General features: G+C 40.0%; 1 protein-coding gene across 1 annotated transcript; it reads right to left on the reverse strand.

Annotated features, from left to right (window-relative positions):
* Positions 1–9,770: 9,770 nt before the first annotated feature.
* LOC146635575 (uncharacterized) lies at positions 9,771–12,778 on the reverse strand. Its single transcript, XM_085347644.1, has 5 exons — positions 12,712–12,778; positions 11,546–11,905; positions 10,091–10,183; positions 9,894–10,003; positions 9,771–9,815 (listed from the first exon to the last, which is right to left on the reverse strand). The coding sequence occupies exons 1-5, from the start codon at positions 12,776–12,778 to the stop codon at positions 9,771–9,773; spliced, it is 675 nt and encodes a 224-aa protein (XP_085203770.1).
* Positions 12,779–26,014: the final 13,236 nt, after the last annotated feature.

The raw sequence follows: 26,014 nt of genomic DNA on the forward strand, positions 1-26,014 counted from the left end.
TACTGCAACTGGGATTTGAGTGGTTTGAAAGTGAGCAGAGTCTACATTTCCTCTTTGCATTAGCCTTTTTACAATGTCATGAAAAACAACTCTAGTTAAATACAGGAACTAATGACTGCTTGATTGTTCTGTTTTTTTTTTTTGTTTTTTTTTAAATGGTGCTTCTTTGTTTAAGGTTTGTTGTGGTAAAAACACTCTTTCGAAACTTGAAAGCAAAGTGAATCACATCACAAATGAACAAAAACTTGTTTGGTCATTAATTATTTGTCTCTGGTTGAATGTCTGAATATAAAACATATAGATCTTAAACTATGATTTTATTTGTTGATTTTTCATGTGTCTTAAAACCTAACCATATTTGATTCTCAGCACTTTAAAGAAAAGCTTCATTGTTGGATTAACTGTCAGTCTGCTGGGTCACTGAAGCAGAAACTGACTTTTTGGACTTTTGTTTCTACCACATGAAACTACAGAAACATTTTTTTTTTTACTAAACTTTATTGTGATGTTCTACTGTCTCACTAAAGTCTGCAGAGTTCTGCTTGTATGATGTTTTTATGGTGAACATCAGCATCATTGTGTTTTTGTTCAAACTGCAGCTGACTTTGTTATTAAACATTTTTGTTTAAAAAGTTATTGCAACAGAGGTTAAAATTAAAAGGTTAAAATTAAAGAGCATCACTCACTACAGTAACAGAGACTTTAGTCCATGAGCTCCTTGGTCTTGCTGACGTTTAGGAAGAGGTTGTTCTCCTGACACCAATTCTCCAGGTTCGCAATCTCCTCCAGGTGGGCCTTTTCGGTGTTGTCAGAGATCAGGCCCACCACAACAGTGTTGTCAGCAAACTTGACAATGGAGGTGGTGTCTGATGCGGTTACACAGTCGTAAGTATACAGTGAGTTATTGGACTGTAACAGGTTTCATTCATAAAAGTGGCAGCATTGCGTCACCCCACCAATGACCACCTCAGTGGCTTCAAGTGTAGGATTAGCCTCTGCACTCTCCTTTTCTTGAACTTCTCTTGTCTACATCTTTCCTTTTCCTATCCCCGGTCATCTCTATTGCATTCGCAATAACTTAAAACTTAAAATAAATATAATAAATAAATAACAAGGATTAATCAAGTGGACCAGTATGGCAATGCTGTAATGATCCACTTGGCAAATTAAAAACTGTTGGGCATTTTTTTTCTTGCCTGTCCCGTTTGGCTCTTTTGCCATCAGAATTATTGTCTAAAGGCGAAGAAAGATGCCCAACGGATTTACTTTACCAAATTGACCATCCCAGCCTTGCCGTATTGGTCTATTTGATTCACCTTTTATTGTTTGTTTTATTTTCACTTTGCTAAATACAAGACAGACATGACTGTGGAAAAGAAAGAGAGGTAGGGAAAGAAAAACAGCAGTGAAGAGGGACGGGGATAAAGGGCAAAAACCACAAACCAACAAAATAAGCAGACAAAAATACATATATCAATCACCTGGATCACCTGTTGAGAAAAAACAAAGAGAAAACAAGCAAAAAAAAAAAGCAACATAAAACATACATCATGATGATATATGTGAATATAACAGTAAATACTAAATATTAAATATTATTGTGCAGCACGTAAGATCGACAGCGCACAGTGTGCTTTGAAGTAGGAGCCAAAAAGGGTGTAGTTTGTGTGTGTGAGCACCCGTGTGTATAACTGTGAGTATGAGCGCGCTTGTATTTAAAAGGTTCCTTCATGTAATGATCTGCTAGAGGGTGTGTGTGGTGGGGGGGGGGGGCACAGCCCCGTCCTCCAGGGTGTGAAGCAGGTATGGAGGAGATCAAAACTCCAGACATCCAGAGGCCCTCAGAACACAAGAGACCATGGTGAGAGTGAACCCCCTCCATGGGTTAACCCTAACCCACTCTGTTTCACTCTTCAGTTTCATTAAAGGTGACAACTACTTTGCGTTCATTTAGTATATAACTGGTAAGTAATGCAAACAGCCATTTTCCGTGTTGAAATATTTCCAGTATTATTTTTCTAATGCTCACATGGAATTTAAAAAAATATCCAGCTTTCAAAACCCCAAAAGAGACAGTGTCATGTTACAGCAGAGGCTCAAAGGAGTTTTCCTTTTTGCGCCATCACAAGAAGAACACTAGATGTCAGCAAACACCAAACATGACTAAAGTAGTTTGTGTTTCATAGTTTTTCAGGTTCACAGAAATTTGCTTTTTCCCCAGCAGAACAATCATGAAACTGTTTCAGAGTCTCTGTTTTTTCCAAACTTCACGAGATTATTATTGTTGATTTTGTAGTTTGTAGATTTGTTTCTGATCTTTTTGAACAAATCAACCAACAAATCAGTGATTTTTCACAGCGTTGTCTCTGATTCACTGTGAAAGGAGTTCTGATGTTGTGTAAAGACTGAATAATGACCATAAACACTTAACTCTGTATTACCTACATGATGGTGTCGAGTTCTCAGAGGATGAAGAGTTTTCAGGACGAGTCCAGAGTGACAAAGAAGAAGAAGGACGAATCAGACTCCAGCTGTCCAGACTCAGGACTGAGTCTCTGGTAAGACAATTCATTTATACACATGTGATCACTGTGAGCTGTTAAAATAGATCAAGGTTGGATCCAAAGATAAAATATATTTGTAAACATAATGTTTAGTTGTTTGATAGTTTCAACATCCTGTTTGAATAATAATGAAGTCGGCAGGGTCTAAACTCAGGCAGCTGTTTGTGTCATTGGTGCTTCTGGGAGCATTTAAATGAAACAATCACATCGACACAGTTTACTAGTGCTAAACAACAAAACTTTAGAATCAGATTCATATAAATGTTATTATTAAATTATATTATTAAAATAACACAAATAAATTGTACACACACATTTTATATATAACACTAACCACAAAGACCAAATCAGTCTTTGTATCAGGATGTAAACGTGTTTATTTCTGCTGTACAGTGAAACATTTTAACAGCAGTCTGTGAGCACCGAGTCACTGTTGAAACCTCGTGTGGACATTAGAGGAACTGCAGTTTGTGCTTCTTCTGTCCTGACTTCATGTTTCAGTCCCTGGTAGAAACATGAAGTCAGCTGACTTCAGAGCCGAGTGTGGATTTATATTGTGAGAAACATGTAGAAGTATGAACAGGTCTGAATTTTCAGTGAGGATCAAACAAACATCAGAGAAATTTAAAAGCTCATAATAATCAAATGTCTACAAACTCAGTTTTATATGAATACATTCCAATAAAAGATCATCGATCAAATTCAGAAAATATTTATGACCAAGAAGTTTGTGTCACTGTTCTTAATTTTCAGAAGCAGAAACGACTCAACAGCCCCAAAATCTCCAAACACCAGATTTAAATAAAGAGACCAAAGTTTAAGGTAACACATTTTTATAAGTCTTTACAAAAACACAGCAGACATGAGGTCACACAAGAGGAATCCACTTTAATATATAACTGATCATGAATTCATGTTTGTGGCATCAGAAATGAGTAAATTAAATCTAATTCCAGCTTCTGTCTGTGAAATATCATGAAGATACTTTTCAACACTAACAATAAATCATTTTATTATTTTTGCAGTAACCTTTTCTTTCTTTTTTAAAGAAAGAAACTGCTGCTGTGGTGGTGTTCATCTTGTTGAATTTATTTTATTTTTATTTTCGCTTGTTACAGATGGGACAGATATGGCTGGGGGACAAGGAGAAAAAAACTGAAAGAAAAAGAGGGAGAGAAAGACAAACAGAGGAGAGAGGAGATAGTGAGAAAGGGGGGAAGAAAAAAACACCTGGATCACCTGTCGAGAGAAGAAAAAGACAGAAAAGAAAACAATTAATAAAGAGCAACATAATAAAAACAACACAATCACAATAAACAAGCTAACAGTAAATAACAGTAGATACTAAATATCAAATGTTATTGTGCAGTACGCAAGATCGACAGTGCACAATGTGCTTTAAGTTAGCAGCCAAGAAACGTGTTTGTGTCTGTGAACACTCGTGTGCACACCTGTGTGGATCAGCACGCTTGTATTCAAAAGGTTTCTCCATGTAACGATCTGCTAGAGAGTGTGGGGAGCCATAGCCCCGTCCCTGAGGACATGAAGCAGGTATGGAGGAGATCCAGGCCCCAGACATCCAGAGGCCCCAGAGTACGAGAACCCAAGGAGGACCACCAAACGGTAACCGTGCCACCCTCCTGGGAAGAGCCCCAGATGAGGGGTTACCCAGGAACCACCGAGCAGAGGCCAGAGGGGTTTGCAGTGACATGCCTGTGGGCTCTGCCGGCAGCCAGCTGTGCCAGAGTGAATTTCATAATGCTGGATTGATCAAGGGCTCTTGGCAGTTTCCCTTATCTTCAGAGTCCAAGGAACAAATGGCCTTGTCATTCTGCTTGTTCAGAGCCCCTCACCACTTTCCTCGTCTCATGGACCAGGTGCTGCATTACCATTTTAAAAAGCATTTTGAAAATCAATTTATTAAATTGGAATTCGAAAATGAATTTACAAATGCAGAATTTATTCTACAATTAATTATTAAGCATGTGCGTGGCTCTTGTGGTCCTCCATATTGTTGATCACATTGGTCTCCTTTAGTCAAAAAACCATGTGTTTTTAAACCGTCAGTGAAATGACCGTGTCCCAATTAAAAGTAAAAGCAAAACCTTTTAAGAATGGCTCAGACATAAATATGAGGGGTGGGGCTATGTGCTAAGTGTTGTTGATATTTCACCATGGTGACAATAGTGTTGAATTCTCCTGTTTCCAGGAAACAAAAACAAACAAATACACACACCTTCATAAGTCACCAAGGTGTATGCTAAACTGATCCCCACCTCACTGAGTGACATTCCTGAACTTTTCTGAAATAATGGTTTTGTCATTAAAGACTTCAGGTTTGGAGTCGAGTCTGGGTTGTGGCTTCCCTGTTTTTACTTCCTGGTTTATTTGTGACTCCGCCTTCTGTTTCTTATGCAGTTATGCTCCACGTCTTTGTCTTGATGTCTTTTTGACTGCTTCTGTCAATTTAACTGAGGCTCCTGTTTGTGCTCCTTCTTTTGTGCATTTGTTGTTTTCTGGTCTTCTACACTTCTAAAATCTCACTTGTTCTTTGTTCGACCTGCCTCCAGTGATTTGGGTCCTCCAAATTTTATCAATAGATCTAATAGCCTGTAGATTGCATGTCTGTAATTGCTCACCCAGCTACTCTTGTCTGGATGTTGATGTGTTGGGAAAAATCTACAGGTCTTATCTCTTGATTCAGAGCATGGGAATGCACACCCACGCACATACATGACAAAAACATGATATGCTTTCTTCCACACCTGAGCAACAGGTGAACACATCAAAATATTCGTTTCCTTTTCAGTGTGCCAGTGTGCCGTCCATACACTGCATTAACATGTTTCTCTCTAAATTCTTTAAAAACTGATTTGATGGCGCTGACTCTGGAGTTGTAACATGTCGATATTAGAGAAGAGTTTAGGTCTGAATGATTTTTATTGTGACCGTTTTTAATGACTGTCTCGGAAGACACACAAACATAACACTTTTCTAATGTTTTCAGTGCTCACATGTGTTAAAAAACATTGCATGATGGTTCTTTTTCCTAAAGATTTGTTTCATACAGAATGACTCATCCTCACACACCAGTGCAAAGAACTTGATGAAGAAGGTCTGAGCATGAGGATCTTCTCATTCAGTTTGAGGACTGAAGTTAACAGGTGGACAGCTAATGTTGTCCTAATGGAGCTACAGGCCAGTTTCCCTGAAACCTTAAGAGAACGAATACACAGAGCTGCTGTCTCAATACCTCATTTCTCCAACTTATCAACCTGAACTATCTTCAGGCCGTTTTTTTTTTTTTGTTGTTTTTTTTTTACTGCATATTGCACTTTTAGTCTCATCCAAGCTCAAAGATTTGACATTTTGCAAACCCACTCTTTCGTTGTCAATAACAGAGGTGTCAGAGTGTTATATCATTATGTTGTTACCATGTTACATGTACTTATTTATTTGCTACTAAAATGTTTTGTTTTCAGTTTATTTTCAAATGATTCTGTGTTAGGAAGTTCTGTGAGAAATGGCTTTTCCTGTCCTGAGGCTGAAGGAGATTTGCACTGATTTTGGAGTGGTGTCAGCATCGCCCAGTCTTGTTTTGACATAGCTGAAAGTGGTTGAACAAGACCAAACAAATCCCTGTTGTGTGTGTATATCTGTTACAGATGGTTAGACTATACTTCATATAAGTCATGCAGTACAAAAATAAAATTTCAAGAGGTTTTAACACCACTAACTGAAACAAGTCACCAGCATGTGAACAGTTTAAACATTCGCCTAATAAAGATAAATAGACAATCTGGGTTACATAAAGTGGTGTAAAATATTTCTACATCTTATTTTTTGGCTCACGAAGACGTAGATCCACTGTGGTCTACACAACTTCAATGAAAGCAGGTGAAATGTGGACAAACAGGCATTCTTGAAACAGCACCTTCATTCCTTAATCATCTATTTGTGAATGGATGTGTGTTTATTGAATGTGGTCTTAGGAGCTTGGAAACAACACACAGAGGTGTCTATGAGCATCATGAGTGTTCATGTGACTCTACCTCGTTGGTTTTCCTGCAATCACCTGTTTCATTGATTTTCTGACTCCTGAGTGGTGAGTGAAGTCTCATGGGGGCTGTGCACAGAAAGTGTTGTTGTTGTTGATGTGTGTGGAGAGTAAAGGTGCTGCTAAGAAAGTTATGTCTCCATTTTGTTGGTTTTAACATTTCAGAAAGATTCAGAACCCTCACATTATATACGCCTAAAAGAGAAATAATGTCAGCTTCCTGAAAACACTATTGGACTGTCTAAAAGACATCAAAGCACAGATGGCCTTAATTATTATTTTTTTTATTTTCAATGAAAGTAAAACTAAAGTTGGCCGTCCGACTGCGGTCTGGGGTGTGGGGCCTCCCTGCTGCTGCGGAGTCGGGGTGGTCTGCCTCTCCCCACCGCAGGGAAAAGGGTAACACCACCTGGGTCTGGGTGCAATTCCCCCCTCCAGGGGCAAGGGTACCTAGACCCGGTTTGTAGAGTACGCTTGGGGAGTGTGATTGTGTGTACAGCGTCTCTTTATGTCTGTCTCCACGTTGGTTGAGTGTGGAGTGAGTGCATATGAGAGCATGAGGGTGGGAATGGATGTTTGTGTCTGTGTGTGCCTGTATGTCTGTGTCTATATGTCAGGTTTGGTATCAGACACCACCTCTCTGGGGACACCTCAGGCCCTCCAAGGTTTGGAGGCCTATCTCCACCCACCACCACTTCCCCTGCCGGTGGCGGACTCCCTCAGGTGTCGGTGTGTCGGTGGTTCTTTGTGTCTGGGGGTGGGCGTCCGGGTACACACCGGCTCACTCCTTGGTGGCCGCTTGTCGGGGCCTGGGGCCTGGGGCTCGCTCGGGCCCCCTTTGGAGGTGGGGTGCCCCCGGCCTCTCGGCCTGGGGCTCGGTCACTCAGGCGCAGCTGGGGGCCGGCGGAGCTCACGGGCGCGTCACTGCAACTCCCCCTGACTTCTGCTCCGCGGCTGCTGGGCGAGCCCTCATCTGTGACTCTCCTCAGCTCTTACTGGAACAGTGGCGCGGCTGCCCCTCTGTTGGTCTTCCATGGTCTCTTGTGTTCTGGGGGCCTCTGGATGTCTGGAGTTTTGATCTCCTCCATACCCGCTTCACACCCTGGAGGACGGGGCTGTGGCCCCCCCACACTCCCTAGCAGATCATTACATGGAGAAACCTTTGGAATGCAAGCATGCTGATCCACACAGGTATGCACACATGGGTATTCACAGACGCGGACTAAAGCTTTCTTGGCTGCTGCCTCAAAGCACACTGTGCGCTGTCTATCTTGCGTGCTGCACAATATCGTTTATTATTTGGTAAATATTGATATCTATGACTAGCTAGTTTATTGTGATGGTGCTTTGTTTTCTCTATTATTATGTTGCTCTTTGTTGTTTGCTGTCTCCTCTGTTTGTTTTTTTTGTTTGTTTTTTTTTTTTTCTCCATACAGGCGACCCAGGAGTTCTTTTTTTTTTTTTTTCTCTCTCTTCCCCCCCTTCTCACCGTCTCTTCTCCCCTTTGGTTTTCTTTCTTTCTCTCCCCCTCTTTCTCTCATTCATTCCCCCTGTCCTATTTATTAAAAAAAAAAAAAAAAAAATGACAAAGGATGAACTGAAGCTCTGCCATCACGTAATGTCGCATACTGCTGTTTCTGATGTCATTTATAAAAAAAAGAAAAAAAAGAAAAAAAAAAAAAAAGAAAGTAAAACTAAAGTTATTGTGCTCAGACCCAGTGGTTTCCGTGTGTGAGCTGCTTCTCTGTTGGACCTGGGCCCACTGCAGCCATATGGTACTCCATTAGTGATGAACTTTGGAGTCAAATATGCATATTCCCACCATTTTGGTATAAATGTCTGTTTTGAGTTTAAGATATTACTTCTTAAAACTTTTAATGGATCATTCATATCTGAGTTCCTCATGTGTTCCATCAAGATCACTAAGGTCCATGGACCAGCTGCCCCTGTCTGTCCCTCAAACCAGACTGAGAACCAGCATCATTGAGTCTTTTCAGTCATCGCATCAAACTGATGATCTCCCTGCCCAGGTTAGGCTGGCCCCTTGTTGGCTGATTTTGAAACATATCTTAAAACCGATGTTATTCCTTGGCTTTAACTTAGAATAGCTGTGTTCAAGTTTTTATTATAATAATTTTTCTTGTTACTGATTGGCTGTGTGGTGTTCTGGTGATACAACATTTTGTGTAACTTGTGTTTTTGAAAACTTCTGACCAAAGAAAAAGAAACCAAAACAACTTACTGACAACTCAAAGTGTTACTAACCACAAGTGAGATTTCAAGGTTCTTTATTTGTCACATGCATAGTTATACAAGTATAACACACAGGGAAATGTAACCTGACGCACTCCTCGACTTGTGCAAAAAAAGGAGGGGGGGGGGGCACACACACACACACACACACTGTGAATGTGCAGTAGTAGCAGCATGTATGCAGATTTGATGTTCATCCAGCACTTTAATCTGAACAGTTCAAGCACTTTAGTTAACTCACATGCTGTAACCCATAATTTCCTTTGGGATTAATAAAGTATTCTGATTCTGATTTATAATTGGAATCAGTTGAAAAAGCCTGTAGTGCATTTTAATATCCCTGAAACCCAACAGATGTACAAAAACTACAAACAGAACTTTCATTCAGTACAATAACAAAAAAACAACACTAAAAAAAAAAAAATTGGACTACCATCAGGCATAAATAAATAAAATACAACAACAGTAATAAAACATTATGATGTGATGACTACACTGATGGCACAACAAAGTTTATACAGACAAACAAAAGCAATAAATCCAGAAAAATCTTCATCTTCTAAATGCTTCTGTTAAAAGAAGGTGAATAAGCCAGGTTGTCAGTCAGTAAATAAACCAACTAAAAACATATTAAAAAATGACAATCACAAAAACTCAACCAAACAAAAATGATGCATGGAAAATTCTTGAAGTTTGGAGGAACCTGGTATTTAGCTCCGCCGGTCCACAAAGTGGTAGGGTAGATTACATTAAATTAAAAAAAATAAATTAAATTTATTGCTGGACCTGAGTGTGGTTGCTGGTTTGAATCCCTGACCTGACTGCGAAGATCCAGCAAAGATAAATCTCTAACACTCTCAGCTCCATTAAGACCATTATTACTTTGAGTAAAGCAGCTAGACTTGTAGTGGTTGTTTTTGTGTCTCATCCTCTGGATGCTTCTGTTGAAAAATGTAGAGTAATGAGTCAGTCTGACAACACAAGAAGCAACAACATGTTTGTGTTTGTTTGTTTCTTACTTTTAGCTTCAGAAAAATGTGGCGAGAGAAAAATGCAGCAAAACCAGCGAGAGCCATAACTGATAATAAGGTGATGACAGCGATGACCACAGGGACCCTGGATCGACCTGCTGATGTAGAAAACAAAAGAAGGTCACTACAAATACACAAAACCCCAAACAGGGATGATGCAGAGAAGAGTTGGACTGTTTTCTCACCATTTGTTGGAGTCGTGGCCTGATGATCTGGAGTTTGGAGGCTTCTGGAAAGCAGCAGCGTTTCCATTGTCGAGGTTTCAGCAAAGTTTGCATCTAGACAAACACAAAAATCATTAGAGTCATAATCAGTTGATAAAAATATATGACGTAAGAACCAGAGTGTTTGCAATTTGATGTTTGAACCACAGAACGACATTGAAATGTCAAGTTGGTGTCATGAATCGCTGTGCGGCAGGCAGGAGTTGGACCCAAAATGCAGGACTCACAGACTCGGGGAGGTGAACTCAAAACACAGCTTTATTTTCTGGTAGAACAAACATACAAAACTAGACTAAACTGGGAAACCATAAACTAAGAACTCACAGGGAGATCCACACACAGCATGAGGGACGACGCGACACTGACTCAGAGAAACACAGGGTTTAAATACACTGGGAAGTAACGAGGGGAATGAGACACAGAAGGAGGGCACAGCTGGGAGAAATCAGGACTGACGAGACAAGCAAAGCAGGACGCATTCACATGAGACACGGACCATCAAAGTAAAACAGGAAGTATCACACAGAGACGCGAACTTGACACAGTGGAGACAGCAACTAAGAAATACAGAGACATAAACCATAAGGCAGAGGTCTAAGAACCAAAATACACAGGGAAATACTCAGCTGGGAACACAAGAGACTAGACTAGAGAGAGTAACAAAAAACCAACCATGAGAACATAATGCACAATGCAGAGTGACAGAAAACAAGAAACTCAAACATGCAAAGACACACAATTACACAGAACAGAGGGGACACAGAGAGACATGAAGGGCAAGGGATCAAAACTAGAAGCCATAGAATAAATCACACACAAGTACAATAATACAAAAATCACAAAGAACTAAAAACGCTGGGTCAGGAGACCCAGGACCGTGACAGTTGGTACTAATGTCTTTAATCAAATAGCATTCAGTTTATCAAAAGTCAATAAAAAGTTCAACAGGATGTGAATTTCTTTTTAAATTATCGTCACATTTTAAGTTCCTCACACAGTGACAGACACATGGCACAAACTTGCAGTGACAAGTAACAAGAAGATGCTTATTTTCCCACAGATCAAACTGATGATCTTTGAGTCTTTGTACAGTTTGTTTACTGAAGATCAAAATTAATTCAAACTTGTGCCCAACTCTTGTTTTAAACTAATTAAAGACAAAAGCTGTAGAGTTCAAAGAAACCATTTAAAAAATATATAATAATAATAATGATAAAGATAATAAAGCATTCACACTAATTACCATCAGATTCAAGCACATGATGACGAGTCAATGTACACAAAGAACAAAGAAATATAACCCCTGGTACAGCTGTAAAACGAAACCAATAATCTTCTGTTTATTTGGCGTAATATTTACATATACATTCTTATCTCAAGTTCATTGATCACATGTGTATAAATGAATTGTCTTACCAGAGACGGTGAGTCTGCAGCTGTTGTAGCCGCGGCCATAACCTGTGTCCACCTCACACAGGTACAGACCCGAGTCCTCAGTCCTGAGTCTGGACAGCTGGAGTCTGAGTCGTCCTTCTCTGAGGGCGTCTTTGTCACTCTGGACTCGTCCTGAAAACTTTTTGTCCTGATCCTCTGAGAACTCGACACCATCAAAAAGATGATAAAAAGTCCAGTATTTATGGCCATTATTCAGGATACAGAAGACCTTCAGTGATGAGAGGGACGTGTCTGGTTTGGTGGTGAACGTCCACTCCAGTGTGATGTTGTGGTTCTCCTCTGCATGATAGGAGCTCTGTGTCACATCCACTACAAATGATCCTGTTGAGGAGACAGAGAGGAGCAGACACACTCACAACTTTATACAACATCAGAGCTTTTTTTCTTGACATGCTCCTGTCCATATTGTACATTACTGACATACATGTGAAATTTCAAACTAATTGAAAATCTTATTGTTTGCTGAGGATACAAACTTGGTTTGACTATAATAAATCAACATTGAAACTGAGTACAAACAAAATTGATAATATTTGGGAATCACGCATATTCGACCAATAGAATATATATATACACATACGTACACACGCAGTATTGTCCCATTAGACTTCCTTGAATTATATATTGTGTAAGTGTGGGGAAACACATACATTCTGCAAAGAAGAGCAATAAGGATAATAAGTAAAACCACTTCAAGAGAACCAGCAAATCCACTTTTCCTCAAATGTAATATTCTTAAATTTAAAGACTTGGTTGATGTCAGAACTGCACAATGTACAAAGCAGCAAATAAATCTTTGTCCCACAACATTCAGAACTTGTTTCAAATAAGACCAAATACTCATGACCTGGTAGGAATGCTTATGTTAAGCAAGACAGTAGCAAGGACTACATTAAAATATCCCAGCATTAAATTTGGTCTGCGAAATAAACCGTGCAGCTTGTGAATACAAAGCTGTGGAAGTATTGAGCTGCATTTCATTGCTTTCAATTCTTTGTAGGAAAATGTGAAATGGATGCAGTGGTTTATTGAAATGTGTGCCAACATTCATGGAAATACAGTAAATAAGGTAAACACAGAGTCTGTGCTAATCCAATGAACTAGAACGTAATAGAAACGTTATTTACCTTTAACAAAATCCAAGTGAAGAATTGAAGTCCACAGTGGGACCACAAGGAAAGGCATGAAATCCATGATCCAGATCTTCTTCTTCATCTTCACATTCAGGCTGCAGACAAAAATATAACTGTTACGTCTCAACACACAGACATGCTGCATGTTCAGCAGCATGTCAGCCGCTACGATACTGACCAACTACTAATGTTAGCTGGTGGCTGCGAGCAACAACACCAACAACCAACAGAAATCTACTAAGTTCAAGAGTGAGGGGAATCCTGAGCAACACCTAAAAATCTCTAAAACGATTGAAAACTAAACTGAAATCAGAAAAATACAACACAGTGAGCAGCATGCAGAGGTAATTTACAGGAACATGCTTTAGAAATCCCCACAAACCATCATAAATCTGTTTTTATTTATTCTGAACAGGAAAGTGTGGTCAAATCTGGCAAAATCAGACAAAAATCAAATGTTGCTGGATTTAAAAAAAACTAAGTTTTTCTTTTCTAAATGAAATTCTGTGTAAGAAACTGACTGAACCTCTGTTACCTGGAAACATCATCACGGTTTTCCAGCAGAGAAGATTTTACCAACTGTGTTTGCAGGAGCAGCTGACGTCTTCATCTCTGATAAACAGCACATTAGTGGGAAAAGCTTAAACAAATGGTTGGAATTCAGTTGAATCCAGTGACGTCTGTATAGATATTTATCTCTAGGACAGAAAAGTTACAAGCACCAAAACAGCAGTGAAGACTGAGGCATGCATCAATAATTTATAGTTCAGCTTGTTCAAGATTATGGGAGTTTGCTGGAGCTGAGTATGACAGTGAGTGAAACCAGACGCTCCGGTCTGATCAGCTTGTAAAAGCATTTGTTCTTCAGCACACTACAAACACAGGTGAGCTGATGCATGGCATCAGATCAGTACAGATTACAATAAGGTATAAACCATTCTGAGATACCAATAACAGAGCAACAGCAGCCAACAGTATAACTTCACATTCTATACTATAATTTGCATAAATAGTTCATAGATGAATTCTTGGCCTCTCAGCAGAGAAAAAAAATGCTTCAGTCGGACAGAATGAGCCGAACATTAATCGTATCATATCAAGTTTGGTATCATTACTTTAGTTTCTGTGCTCTACATTCAGCACGAGTCTCTGGGGTGATTCTCCCAGAGCAGTTCACATTGAAATAACTGCAAATGATCTGCAGCCTCTGACTGTGTGGAAGATCGGGGTTTTTACAACTTTGTCGACACACAAACTACACTACAAGACACATCTGTCATTATTATTGCTTTTGAACAAAGATCCTCAGACTGAGGAAAGAAGAATGTAAGTTTTAAAACATAAGCTGTTGTCCAGAAATAATTCTGAGCAGATTTTATGTTTGCAGATTTATTTCCTTACGGTAATAAATATATGTGTCTGAAATCTCTATTACATGATATTGGGATATCATGGGAGTATAGACTGCAGCTCACTAAATCCTGTCTATCCATGTTATACTGTAGCTATATTTTATGTGTGTAATATCATTATTGTAAGCAATGATAGTGACTGTAGCTGACTGAACTCTGGCAGTACATCACATTTTATAGTCTTGTTTTAGGGGTTGACTAACAGTATATGACTTTTTACCCGCAGTGGAAACCATAAATCATTTATTGGTCATTAATAATGTTTATGATTTAGCTACTGTAATATGTATTAACATCATAAATCATGACACAGTCTTCTTCCACTCAAAGTGCATGGGCTGCTATTAGAAGTTAAAGGCGTCAGTAATATTTTGCAGCATAGCTGAGAATAGTTTAACTCTGGACCAACCTGCTGTGACAAACCAGCGATTATTTCACCCACTCCTTGCAGACACGACAGTCATAGTACCCACTAAAGTTAGCTTTAAGATGAAAGCAGAGTTTAAGTAAAACATCGGTTTACCTTGAACAGGTGTGATTAAGAAAGCCGAGCACAAGATTAAAGTCCAGAGTGGAAAAGTGTAAGAAGACGAGCTGAGCCGGGACATAACAACAAGTGCAGAGACTGACAGGGCGACTCAGACTTCCTCCTAAACTCTCCTAAACTCCTAAACGCGACTGCTGAGTGGCTGTCAGGGAGACGATCTAATTAAGACGTCATGCGTAATTTTGGGGCGTGTCATTGGTCGCCATGAGGACACAACAAAAACATTCCCAGATCTCTTCTGGTTTATCCAGTTGCTAAAGTCCCACACCTCCTGTTTGCGGCTCTGGGACTGAGGTTTACTGGGTTTGTGCCCCGTGTCATGAAACAGTATGACTGAAGCTGTGTTGTAATCACCAGTGACATAGTAGCGTGTAGTGTAGTCTAACAGAGTTAGAAAACAGCTTAATGAATTTCCTCAAAATTGATGTGGACAAATACCGCAACTCCATTGTTACTCCAGGTCCCAAATCGCTGCACAGTGCATGCCTCAGCAAAAGAAAATAATCCCAAGATGGAGAATTGAATGTGCAGTTGTATCACACACTGTTGATGACGACTGTGCGCTGTTATCTTTGTACCAGTTGCCAGAGTAAAGAGGGAACCCAGGTAATGTTCCCTCTAATTTTTCATGTATCTGAGCGAATACACAAACTCCCTGAGCGATCCCTTGGACCACTGTGAGCAACAGCAGACGTGTGCACTGTGGTCACGCCAGCATCAAATCCATCCAAGTTACATGGTTTATTAAAATAATCAAATTACAGCATTTACATTTATGTTAGACTACTTTTAATTAACTGCTTTAGCCCACTTACAATGAAAATTAAAAAAAATCTTGTTCATGACCTGTGTAGTATGTTAACACTGTTGGAAGTAAAAAATAACTTGAACTCCAATTTTGAAAACACGTGTTTAAAAAAACAAACACAAAAAACTGTCATATGCTGTAGGAGTGTCTGAAACTGCAGTTCACTGAACAAAAGTGAACTTTTGTTCAGTGAACTTTTGTGCTGTCGCTCCCGCGTCGACCTTCTTCTCAGTTTTGGACTCATGCTCATGAGTTTTGCATTTGGGTCCTTGTCTGCCTGCACAGAGCTAGTTCATGATAGCATCAGTGCAAAAAGGGCGTAAACACAAAGCGCGGACCCGCCAAAACATCAGAATCAGTGAGATGTCGCCTTTCTCACCCGACGGCACGGACACGATCAGGGCTGAAAGCCAACAGCTTTCCAAAACTGAGTCCAGAAATATACAAAAACAGTTCAAACAAAAAAATGCTGGAGTCCAAGGAGGCAGTGTCCATAGAGATCAGAAGGTCGACGTGGGAGCGACAGCACAAAAGTTCACAGTTCAGCTGTTCCTGGGTGGAAGACGGCGGTGACTCCACATCTCGTTGGCATTCAGATAAAGAGCTTTGTAGTCTTAAAAACTCAATGCACTAAAGCACTAAAACATCTTTGTGTAATAAACTTCATATTAAACCTTTGGGGTCCAGGGTCCAAAACAAAATATCCATCAAGGGCACAGGAGCACAGGGAACAGTCCAAAACCAAATGTCCACCAACAAGACAGGAGCTCAAGGAACAGTTCATTATACGCTATTATAAGTTCAGGGGGTTGGCCCCCGGGGGCCGATGGCTCAATAGCTCATAATTGGTCTTCTGTAAATATATTGAAGGTCTTCACCCTCTCCACCAGAATCCCGCTGATGTATAATTGGGGATCCTGGTGAAGAGCGTGTACAAGAGTGGACTGAGCACACAGCCTTGGGGAGTCACTGTGCTCACTATCTTTGTACCTGATGTCATTGTACCAACTCTGACTGACTGAGGTCTGGCTGTAAGGAAGTCAAGTCAAGTCAAGAAAGCCTACAGTGGCTTGCAAAAGTATTCGGCCCCCTTTAACTTTTCCACATTTTGTCACATTACAGCCACAAACATGAATCAATTTTATTGGAATTCCACATGAAAGACCAACACAAAGTGGTGCACACGTGAGAAGTGGAACAAAAATCATACATGATTCCAAACATTTTTTACAAATAAATAACTGCAAAGTGGGGTGTGCATAATTATTCAGCCCCCTGAGTCAATACTTTGAAGAACCACCTTTTGCTGCAATTACAGCTGCCAGTCTTTTGGGGTATGTCTCTACCAGCTTTGCACATCTAGAGACTGAAATCCTTGCCCATTCTCATCAGAAGCTGAAGTTCATTCAGTAAACAGATGTGACAGAACAGCTGGATGTCTGTCAGTAATCAGCAGCTGATGTGAAACGTGAAGAAAAAAAAAACTTAAATAATAAATAAAATAAAAAAATGAAATAATACAGACAGCATGAACATCTCTTCAATTTGTTATGAATACACTGTTACCATAAAACAATCTACAGCACAAAATATAAACCATTTAGAAATCATAATAAAAATCAAAGTTGGTGGAAGCAGGTCTTGATTTAGGAGATTGCTGCCATCTACTGGCTGATCTGCAGTTATGCTGTTTGATGAGACCCCTGAAGTTCTCAGAACATTTTATGTGCTGTCCAGTATCTGCTGCACCACCCATGGGAAGTATTTCAAGCATCAGTGACTTCAAAGTTTGTCTCCTTCAGTCTCACAGAAACATAAAGGATCAACTAATTTAATTACTTTATATTAACAAGGTTAAATATATTGCATAGTTTAGAATATAACATATATTTAAACACTGTAGTGCAAAAAAAACATATTCACCAATAGGGCTGCCACAATTAGTCGACTATTAAAAATGTCGACAACTAATTTAATTGTCGACATGTCATTTGAAGCTTTGTAAAATCCTGAAAGACGCAAGAATAAGTAGTAGGATTTAAGAGTGTAATAACCAACTGAAACAGAAGAGGGCAGCACTGCATGTCCAGGGATGCCAGCTGTTAAACCCCAAAGAAGAAGAAGAAGCAGCATCTGGTTTCATACCTGTGTCCAAATTTAGCGGCCTGGGTCGCTCAGACCCAGGGTCCCTGACAGAGACAATCTGAAAATTTCATTAAAAGTTTAATAAACTATCATCTTGTCTTTTTTTTAGTTAGCACATACCTTAAACACTTAAAGCTGTAAGCCAAGTTACATAAGAGCAGATGCATGCTGGTGCAATAAGCTGTACGTTTTACGTCCAATGGATGATGATCTGATTAGTCGATTAATCGCAAAAATAATCGGTGACTAGTCGACTATCAAAATAATTGTTAGTGGCAGCCCTACTCACCAATAAAACATTTTCCAAAACACAAAATTGAAACTTTTTGTCATTGACATTGTGCACATGTGCAATGTTAAACACTGACCCTGGATCAGAGTCTATCGTTCAGTATTTAGTCAAACGTGTTGAGTTTGATGAGCAGCTCACAGCTGGAGCTCTGTGTGTTCAGTCTGAAGGTTTCAGGTAAACCAGCCTGTAGCTCCAGGTCGGCTGCACAGTTTGTGACAAACATCAGAGCTCCGTCTGTTCACATCAGGCTGCTCTCGTCCTTCCTTCTCCTCCCACATTTATACTGTTGTCACTCTGAAAACTTCACATCTGCTTCTTCCTCCTCAACAATTAATCTTTACAGTCTGATCTGCAGCTTCAAGGACCTCTCTGCTCCTGACTTTGTGTTGCTTTCATTAACGTTTAAACCTTCTTCATCAAACCATCAACACTTCTGTGTGTGAGGAGGAGTCACTCTGTTTAAACACTGAAAGACAATTTAAAATTCAGCATTATTCTGAATATTACAAGTTTAACAAACTTCAAAACTGTGACACAAATAAAACTAAAATCTGTTAAAAGTGCTCTGATTATCTTATATTTACAGCTTTTATAAAACTTAGAAGAAAATAAACTTTGTCTCTGTTAGACTTACACACATGTGGAATAATCCTAGTGCTCCTTTTAGTCTGGGACTAGGATTAATCCATGTCTGATAAACTGTTTTACCTTACTGTGAAAACATACAGCTGCGAATTTATCACCCGGTCTATCTGTACTGTACATAACGACATAGTGAGTGCATGATCATAATGTTTATAAAAGTTATGAAGAATTCAGGCTTTTCTTTCTTTTCTGCTTGAGTTGTTTCTGTCGCCTGTGGTTCTGAAATAAGAACAAAATTTACATATAAATGAATACTAAGTAATAATACAGCAGTCTCACAAATGGGGCCGCATCCCCATGACAACTTGTGTGCTTACAACATAAAGGTGTTTCCAGAGCCACTGATGGAAACAAGCCACACCTACAGCATGTGTCACAGTAAAAATATGTGCCACTAAACACTGAATTTGAATTATTTATATTTTAAAGGGAATTAATTCATTTAAAGCTGATTTTTAGACATATTAAGGTTAATGTGAAATTAATACTTTTATATTTGCTTCACATAAAATCCACAGCTGCAGTTCCTCTAATGTCCACACGAGGACAGTGACCCAGTCCTTGTAGACCAGGAGTCCGCAACCTTTCTGATGACGAGTGCCATCTAAAATTTCCTTTAGAAGTCAATGTTCCATACGATTGCATTAGCAATAAATTTAATAATGCTCTATATTAACATTTACACACTATATAGAACAACTTCATAGAATTATATTTGTTCGCAGATGTTGGCAGCTATCAGCGAATAGTTATCAGCTATTTTTAAACAAAAAATGTTGATTTTCAACTGATGAGCTACTTAAACTTGAATAAATCCACTTTGTTTCCACAGTCAGTGAAATGAAGATGACCAAGATAACTGTGATGATGATTTTGTTTCCATGACTTTCATCATGAATCTGTTGATCAGACTTATTCAGTATCTCTGCAGTCAGCACAGTTAAGCAGCCACAGTTTGATCATCCACCAAAATCTAAAGTCAATTTAAACAGCTCACAGAAAACTTGATTCACCGAGATGTTTTGAAATCATGAAGAAGAAACTGGATGGTTGTAATTTACATGTGAGCTCTGAAAACATGTCACATTAGAAGGATTTTAGCCTGTAAACATCCACAGCAAACATCCACTCCCACTGAGATCTGCTCCATGATAAATGTGAGAGAAACTAAACACTGATGACATTTTAACGGTGTCCCTCCTGCAGATGGAGCTCAACATCAACTAATAACACAGATGTTACTGTAAACATTTATCAGCTCAGTTTGGAAACACAGAGACTCTGAAACTGTTTCGGGATTGTGCTGCTGGAGAAACAAAGCAGAACTCTTCACTGTGGACATGAACAATGAGGAAACACAAACTACTGCTGTGTTTAACATAGTCATCAGGTGTTTACAGACATCTAGTCTTCCTTTTGTGCACTGCATAAAAATGCAACCTACTTCCCTTGAGTCTCTGATGTAACCTGACAGTCTCGTTGGTTGTTTAGAAAATGGGAGGGTTGTTAAATTTTATGTAATCATTAGAAAAATAATACTGGAAACATTTCAATGGGGAAAATGGTTGTTAGTATTACTTACCAGTTAAATACAAAATGAACTCAAAGTAGAGTCTGATAAAAAGAAATTCATTTACCTTTAATAAAACTGAAGCAGAGGATGAAAATCCAGAGGGAAACCCCTCCATGGAGGGTCGGCAGCAACCCGCTTTCAAATGGAGGCATTCAGAGACTCTGGTACTCTAAAGAAGAAAGAAAAATAAAAACACGTCACGCAAATGTCCAACCACACAGCCACAGGACACAGGTATAAAAGTGCATCTGTGTCAGATTGGACAACTAAACCAGGAGACAAACAGGAGAGGAGGGTGTGGTTCAGGAGTGAGATAACCAGTAAATAATGCCGTTAAATCTCAACGCACAGACATGAAACTCATATTTTAAGATCAGACTGAACTTTTACTTCCATTTTACTTGATATCTATTAACAAATAATCCTCAATAAAGCCAATAAATATGGCGTTATTTTTGTGCCACTATTTTGAGCCCCTGTAAAAAAACATTTACAAAGTGTTGCATTTTGAGGAGAAATTTATTTTGAGTGAAGAAAAGCTAAATTTGAGTGAACAGAAATCATTGCTGCGTGCAAAAAATGTATTTCGGTGTTTGCTCTTATCCATATACACACACAATAACAGCCCCTCTCGCTCAGGTTTTGCATTTGCTCTTTCTCAGATCTCTGCGGACCCGCTCGCAATGTGTTGCTCGCACCCTCAACATCTCTGCTCCTGCACATTCAACTCTTTCTGTACAGTGTTATATTTGTGCCACAAAACCAACCAATCACAGACTTGGATGAAAAAATTCCGATTGGCTGTTCCGATTGGCTCGCTAGCCACTGTAGCCAAACCCAGGCAAATATCCCAGAATGCATTTCGTCCAAAACTCAAACGAGGCAGTTGAGATGTTTGCAAACGTGGTAGCCAACAGGCACGTGCAGAGGGCGGTTGACCACCTGCCCCTTCAAACATATCTGCACGGCCCTGGTAACCAACTACAACAAATGTCTTAGCGCTGTACTCACCAGCAAGTGTCCAAATACTAGGTCATGCTTTATTCGTGGATCAAACACTTATGTCAGTCAATAACTGGCAAGATCATTTATATCTTTTATGTAATGTTTTTTTATGTCTGTAGTTTTGGTTGTAATTCTCTCTCTGTTTATTAAAATGAAACTGCCATAAAATTCGAGACTGTCCACTTCTTTTTTTGAGCAAACCTACAGATTCTTACAAATTCAGCAGCTACCTGCTGAATTAAATGCAAACCTAAGTTTCAGACTCTGCTTTATTACAGTACATAAAATAAAATTCTTACCACTTTGGGTTTGTTTCAACTTCCACAGAAAAACCACGACAAGAAAAACCATGCGAGAAAAAAAAATGATGGTAAAGACAATGAATCCAGATTCCCTGATGACATCACTTTCAAGAAGAAAGCAAAAATATTTTAAAACCTAAAACAGAAATGATAGAAATAATGAAATAGTTTGTTTCTGAATGTGAGTCATTATTACCTGGAACATGTCTGTGTATCTCTCTGCTCTGGTTGGTGTTCCTCTGTTGGACTATGCAGGTGATGTTGTTGCTGTGTCTCTTCTCCACAGTCAGTGTTGGGGAGTAACGGAATACATGTACCGCCGTTACGTATTTAAAATACAAAATATGAGTAACTGTATTCTGTTACAGTTACCGTTTAAAAAGGTGGTATTCAGAATACAGTTACTTTGTTGAAATAAATGGATTACACTGCGGTACTTTCCTGTTTCATATTGTCGCGGGTCAGGACTGTTTGGGTTTTGTTTGACAGCTACGTTCTTTTGTTCCAGGTGGCAGCGTTACGGTTGCCATGGTTACAGGGCGACGCTCTCTCTCTCTCTGCGACTGTGTGTTTCCTGGGTGAGAGAGCGCCTTTTCGTTGTTGTTGTTGTTGTGCTAAGCTAACAGGCAGAATGCTACAAGCATAGCTCTAAAGAATGTAGCATCATGGGCAGTGTAGTCCGTGTTGCAGGGAGAATGGACTGCCATACACGTTATGGGTCTGTGAGCGCGAGGAGGGAGAAAAAGGGGAGTGGAAAGGTACGAGTTGTCATCGAGCAAAAACGGGAGCTGGAAGCATGTAAATATAATAATAACCACTGCAGCCAAGAAGAGAGCCTGACGAGCCCAGTTGTAAGTAAGCTATTAAGACTCGACTGTACACCGTGTTCGTGTTTTCCTCCGAAAACAATAAGTTCCGTTGGAGCAGTCTTTCAACGCCTCTCTCTGTCTCTCGCAAGAAAAGTTGACCCACACAACAAAGTAAAGCTAGTTTTCGGCTACGAGCCGACAGGGACCCCGCCGTATTAGTCAGCGGTGTCATGGTCTGGTTGGGCACCTGCAGGTCTCAGACAGCGGCTCCTCCTCCTTTAGGCGGAGTCCGGTTGCCCCTCCCTGGCTGACCACCTGTGAGCAATCGTGCCAGCGGTATATCAGACCTGCGCTCTCAACCACTCATCGCCTGAGTATCTGCTATTCCCATGTTAGTTCAGTGGAGCATCCTAAACCTTGTCTTAACGCCGTGTGATGACTGACCTGTCTTTTCTTGTCCTCAGCAATAGCACCCGGAGTGGAGATCTTGTTCCCCTCGCTCACGTCCTCCTGGACCTGGGCCGCCAGCTGCTTACACAACGTGGCCTGCCGGCCCACCGCTCACCTGCCTGCCTCCCCACGCCTCGACCGCTTCCGGGTTTTCCGCTCCACCTGTCCCCTCCATCTGAAACCAAGTAAGGCAATTCAATTCAACTGCGGAGGATTATTGGTTGTCTGCTGGATCCCTCTGATCGTGATCTCCTCTTGTTCCAGTGCCCCCGGCCCCTACCTAGTCCTGTTTCTACCTCCCCGCTGTCCCCGCTGTTCAGCCATCTCCTAGAGGTGTCTAGGTCGCCCTCATTATCACCGACGAATCCTACGCGCCACTAGTGTGGTGGCGTCGCTTTGTGTTTCACCTTTGTTTACCTGTGGGCGGAAATAAATCATTTGTTTTCTGTCACCTCGCTTCCGGGTTGGTTTCTGCGCCTGTGTCCATCCCTGTTCCCTCGTGCCGTTGAGCCGTGACAAGCGGTCCCTTTACTACAGTTTGGAGTCGCGGACCTTCAGTAATAGTAATAAATCACACAGCAATAGTACATTCACGTTGTTGTAAAAAGCATGATAATATATTAAGTAATCCAAAGTATTCAGAATACGTTACTGTCATTGAGTAACGTAACGGAATACGTTACAGAATACATTTTGGGGCATGTATTCTGTAATCTGTAATGGAATACATTTTAAAAGTAACCTTCCCAACACTGTCCACAGTCACTCTGCTGCTGACAGTATAGAGGTCATCAGGACCTCTGAGGGTCTCTGTAGGTCCAGCAGAGAGGAGGTTTCCCTCACCGTCCAACCACAGCAGCTCAGGCTCTGGATACCAGCCTGCAGACTCACACTGTAACACCACCCTGCTGCTGACATTTGACATCACCTTCATGACGGGTGTAGATGCTGAAGCTGAGGAAGGAAAAATGTATTCACCCACTGCATGTGTGACACCAGTCAAACATTTAGATACACCGAAGCAAGAAGACCAGAAGTATGAAATACAGTGGTCCGTCGCTATAACGCAGTTCACCTTTAGCGGTATCGCTGTTTCGCGGGTTTTTTTTTTTGTGCAATTTTGCATGGTGGTTTTTTTTTGTTTTTTTTTTTTTTTACCGTGCATTGTGTTCTGCGTCTTGATTGGCTGTAGACCATTGTCAATCAATCTTGTGCCGTGTCTCCTGTCAGTACAGAAAGCGTTCAGCTTGTCAAATTTACATAAGTCTTCTATTGTTAGCAGTGTTACTCTGAAATGCTGTACAGTATGTTTGTAAGTTTTCTCCCAAACGAACACAACAGTGTCGATGAAACGTCTTGCACCGTCAAAGGCAACATGGGTTCCTTTGGTTTCGCTCTATAATACTGGACTTATTTTTCTACAAAGGTTTGAACTTTGAAAGTGTTTAAACGAGAGAAAAAAGTGTGAAAATGTTCATGCCTGCTTGCGAAAAGTGTATAAAGTGTGTAGTGAGGGATTTTACAGCCTTAAAACATCTATAATAATATTAAAAAATAAAGCTGGCTACTTCACGGATTTCACTTATTGCAGGTTAGTTTTAGAACGTAACTCCCACGATAAAGGAGGGACCACTGTATTGTACATTTAGAAATGTGCAGTCAGGACCATAAACTGACTTTATTATGTATTTGTACTACAAAGATATCCACTTACCTACAATAAGGTGTACATGTGACCTTTGACCCAGCTTTGGAATGAGACATCTGTACGGTCCTTGATCAGACAGCTGTACTTTAGAGAGAGTCAGTGAGATGTTTCCATGCTCCGGTTTATAAAAGGACAGTGAGGTTCTTCCAACATATGACGGCTGCTTGTCGTCCACATTTTCTTTATTTTTCTCCCACATGTAGATAAATCCTGGTGTCAGGTGTGTTCTCGCCCACTCCAGCTGCAGCTATGAAGCATCCACAGGACGTTCCAGAGAACAGGGTAAAACAACATCATCATCCAGGAGAGCCACCACTTGCTGCAGAGGTCCTCCCTGAAAATAACCTGAAACAGATCCGATATTTCACTGATGCTCTGGGAACAATCTGGAAGGCCGTGTCAGATATGTAAATGAGCACTGAATTTTATATGGCTTCTCAGTTTGTCGCATAAAGATAGAAATGAAATTGTGAAATAGACAAGTCCTCCTTAAATTCGTTTAAAGGTTTACAGAAAACCTCAAATGTGCTGCTATAAATGTTACCTCTGCATGAGAGAAGTTTTAGAAGCAGGAAAACAACAATGGAGACTGAGGGTCAACACAGAAAGAGCACGCTGAGCTTCAGCCTCTCGTGCACGTCCTTCTTCATCTGTCTTCTGCTTCCTGAAACAATAAAACACACGTGTACTTTGATCAACCACACTTAATCTTCCTGGATCATCACAACAGAATAATGTTGTCTGTGTTGAATTTATTAAATTATATTAAATACCCAAACAATATTTTAATCTAACATGTCTCCAGGTTGTTGGTTTTTTTTTTTTTCTTTTTTACTGTTACCTATTTTTAATATTGGGAAGCCAATTTGAAAACACAGTTTTGCAGCAGACAATCCAACCTGTGCTAAAAGAGCTTAAAAAATAACACAAACATCTTTCAGTCTAAAAAAGTAATTTCTCAGGTTTTGGGACTCCGGTGCAACACAGTGACAGTCATTATGTACTAGTGGAGAAAAAATTGGAACAGTGGTGAATGTTCACAGACGTGTTCGGCCTACAAAAACTACCCCGAGAGCGCATTAATGACTCATCCAGGAGGTCACAATATCCGACAACAACATGTAAAGAACTGCAGGCCTTTATGATGATCAGCAAGACTCTTAGGAAAATGTTCTGTGGACTAACAAAAGATGAACTTTTTAGGTTTGTTCTGGGGCTGCTTTGCTGCTTCAGGCCCTGGAGGACTTTCCAGTCAGCAATGTGATGATTTTATTTTTTAATGTCTGTACTGAATAATGCTACAGTAATTGCTTAAAGTGAAACATATTGTCTCTATGCGGATATTAAGAAACTGAAACAATGCTCCACGTGTTACATTTTACTTTCTTTGCTGCAAATACGTCTTTAACTCTGGAAAGTACCTTTGCCTCAGGTTTGATAACTGAAGGGTTCATCTTAAAATATGTGCATTATAATTAAAACTGGGATCATTCATTCTGAATCATTGTCAGACTCTACAACAAGTCATCCAACCATCCTTTTTGAAATTAACATTATATTGAGTAGAGTTAAATTTCGAGCTGTTATTAGAACTACTTTAC

Source organism: Diplotaxodon limnothrissa, linkage group LG3, assembly GCF_057381915.1.
Source record: "Diplotaxodon limnothrissa isolate DT_005_m linkage group LG3, D_limnothrissa_male_GT1.1, whole genome shotgun sequence".
In the NCBI taxonomy this organism is placed as follows: domain Eukaryota; kingdom Metazoa; phylum Chordata; class Actinopteri; order Cichliformes; family Cichlidae; genus Diplotaxodon; species Diplotaxodon limnothrissa.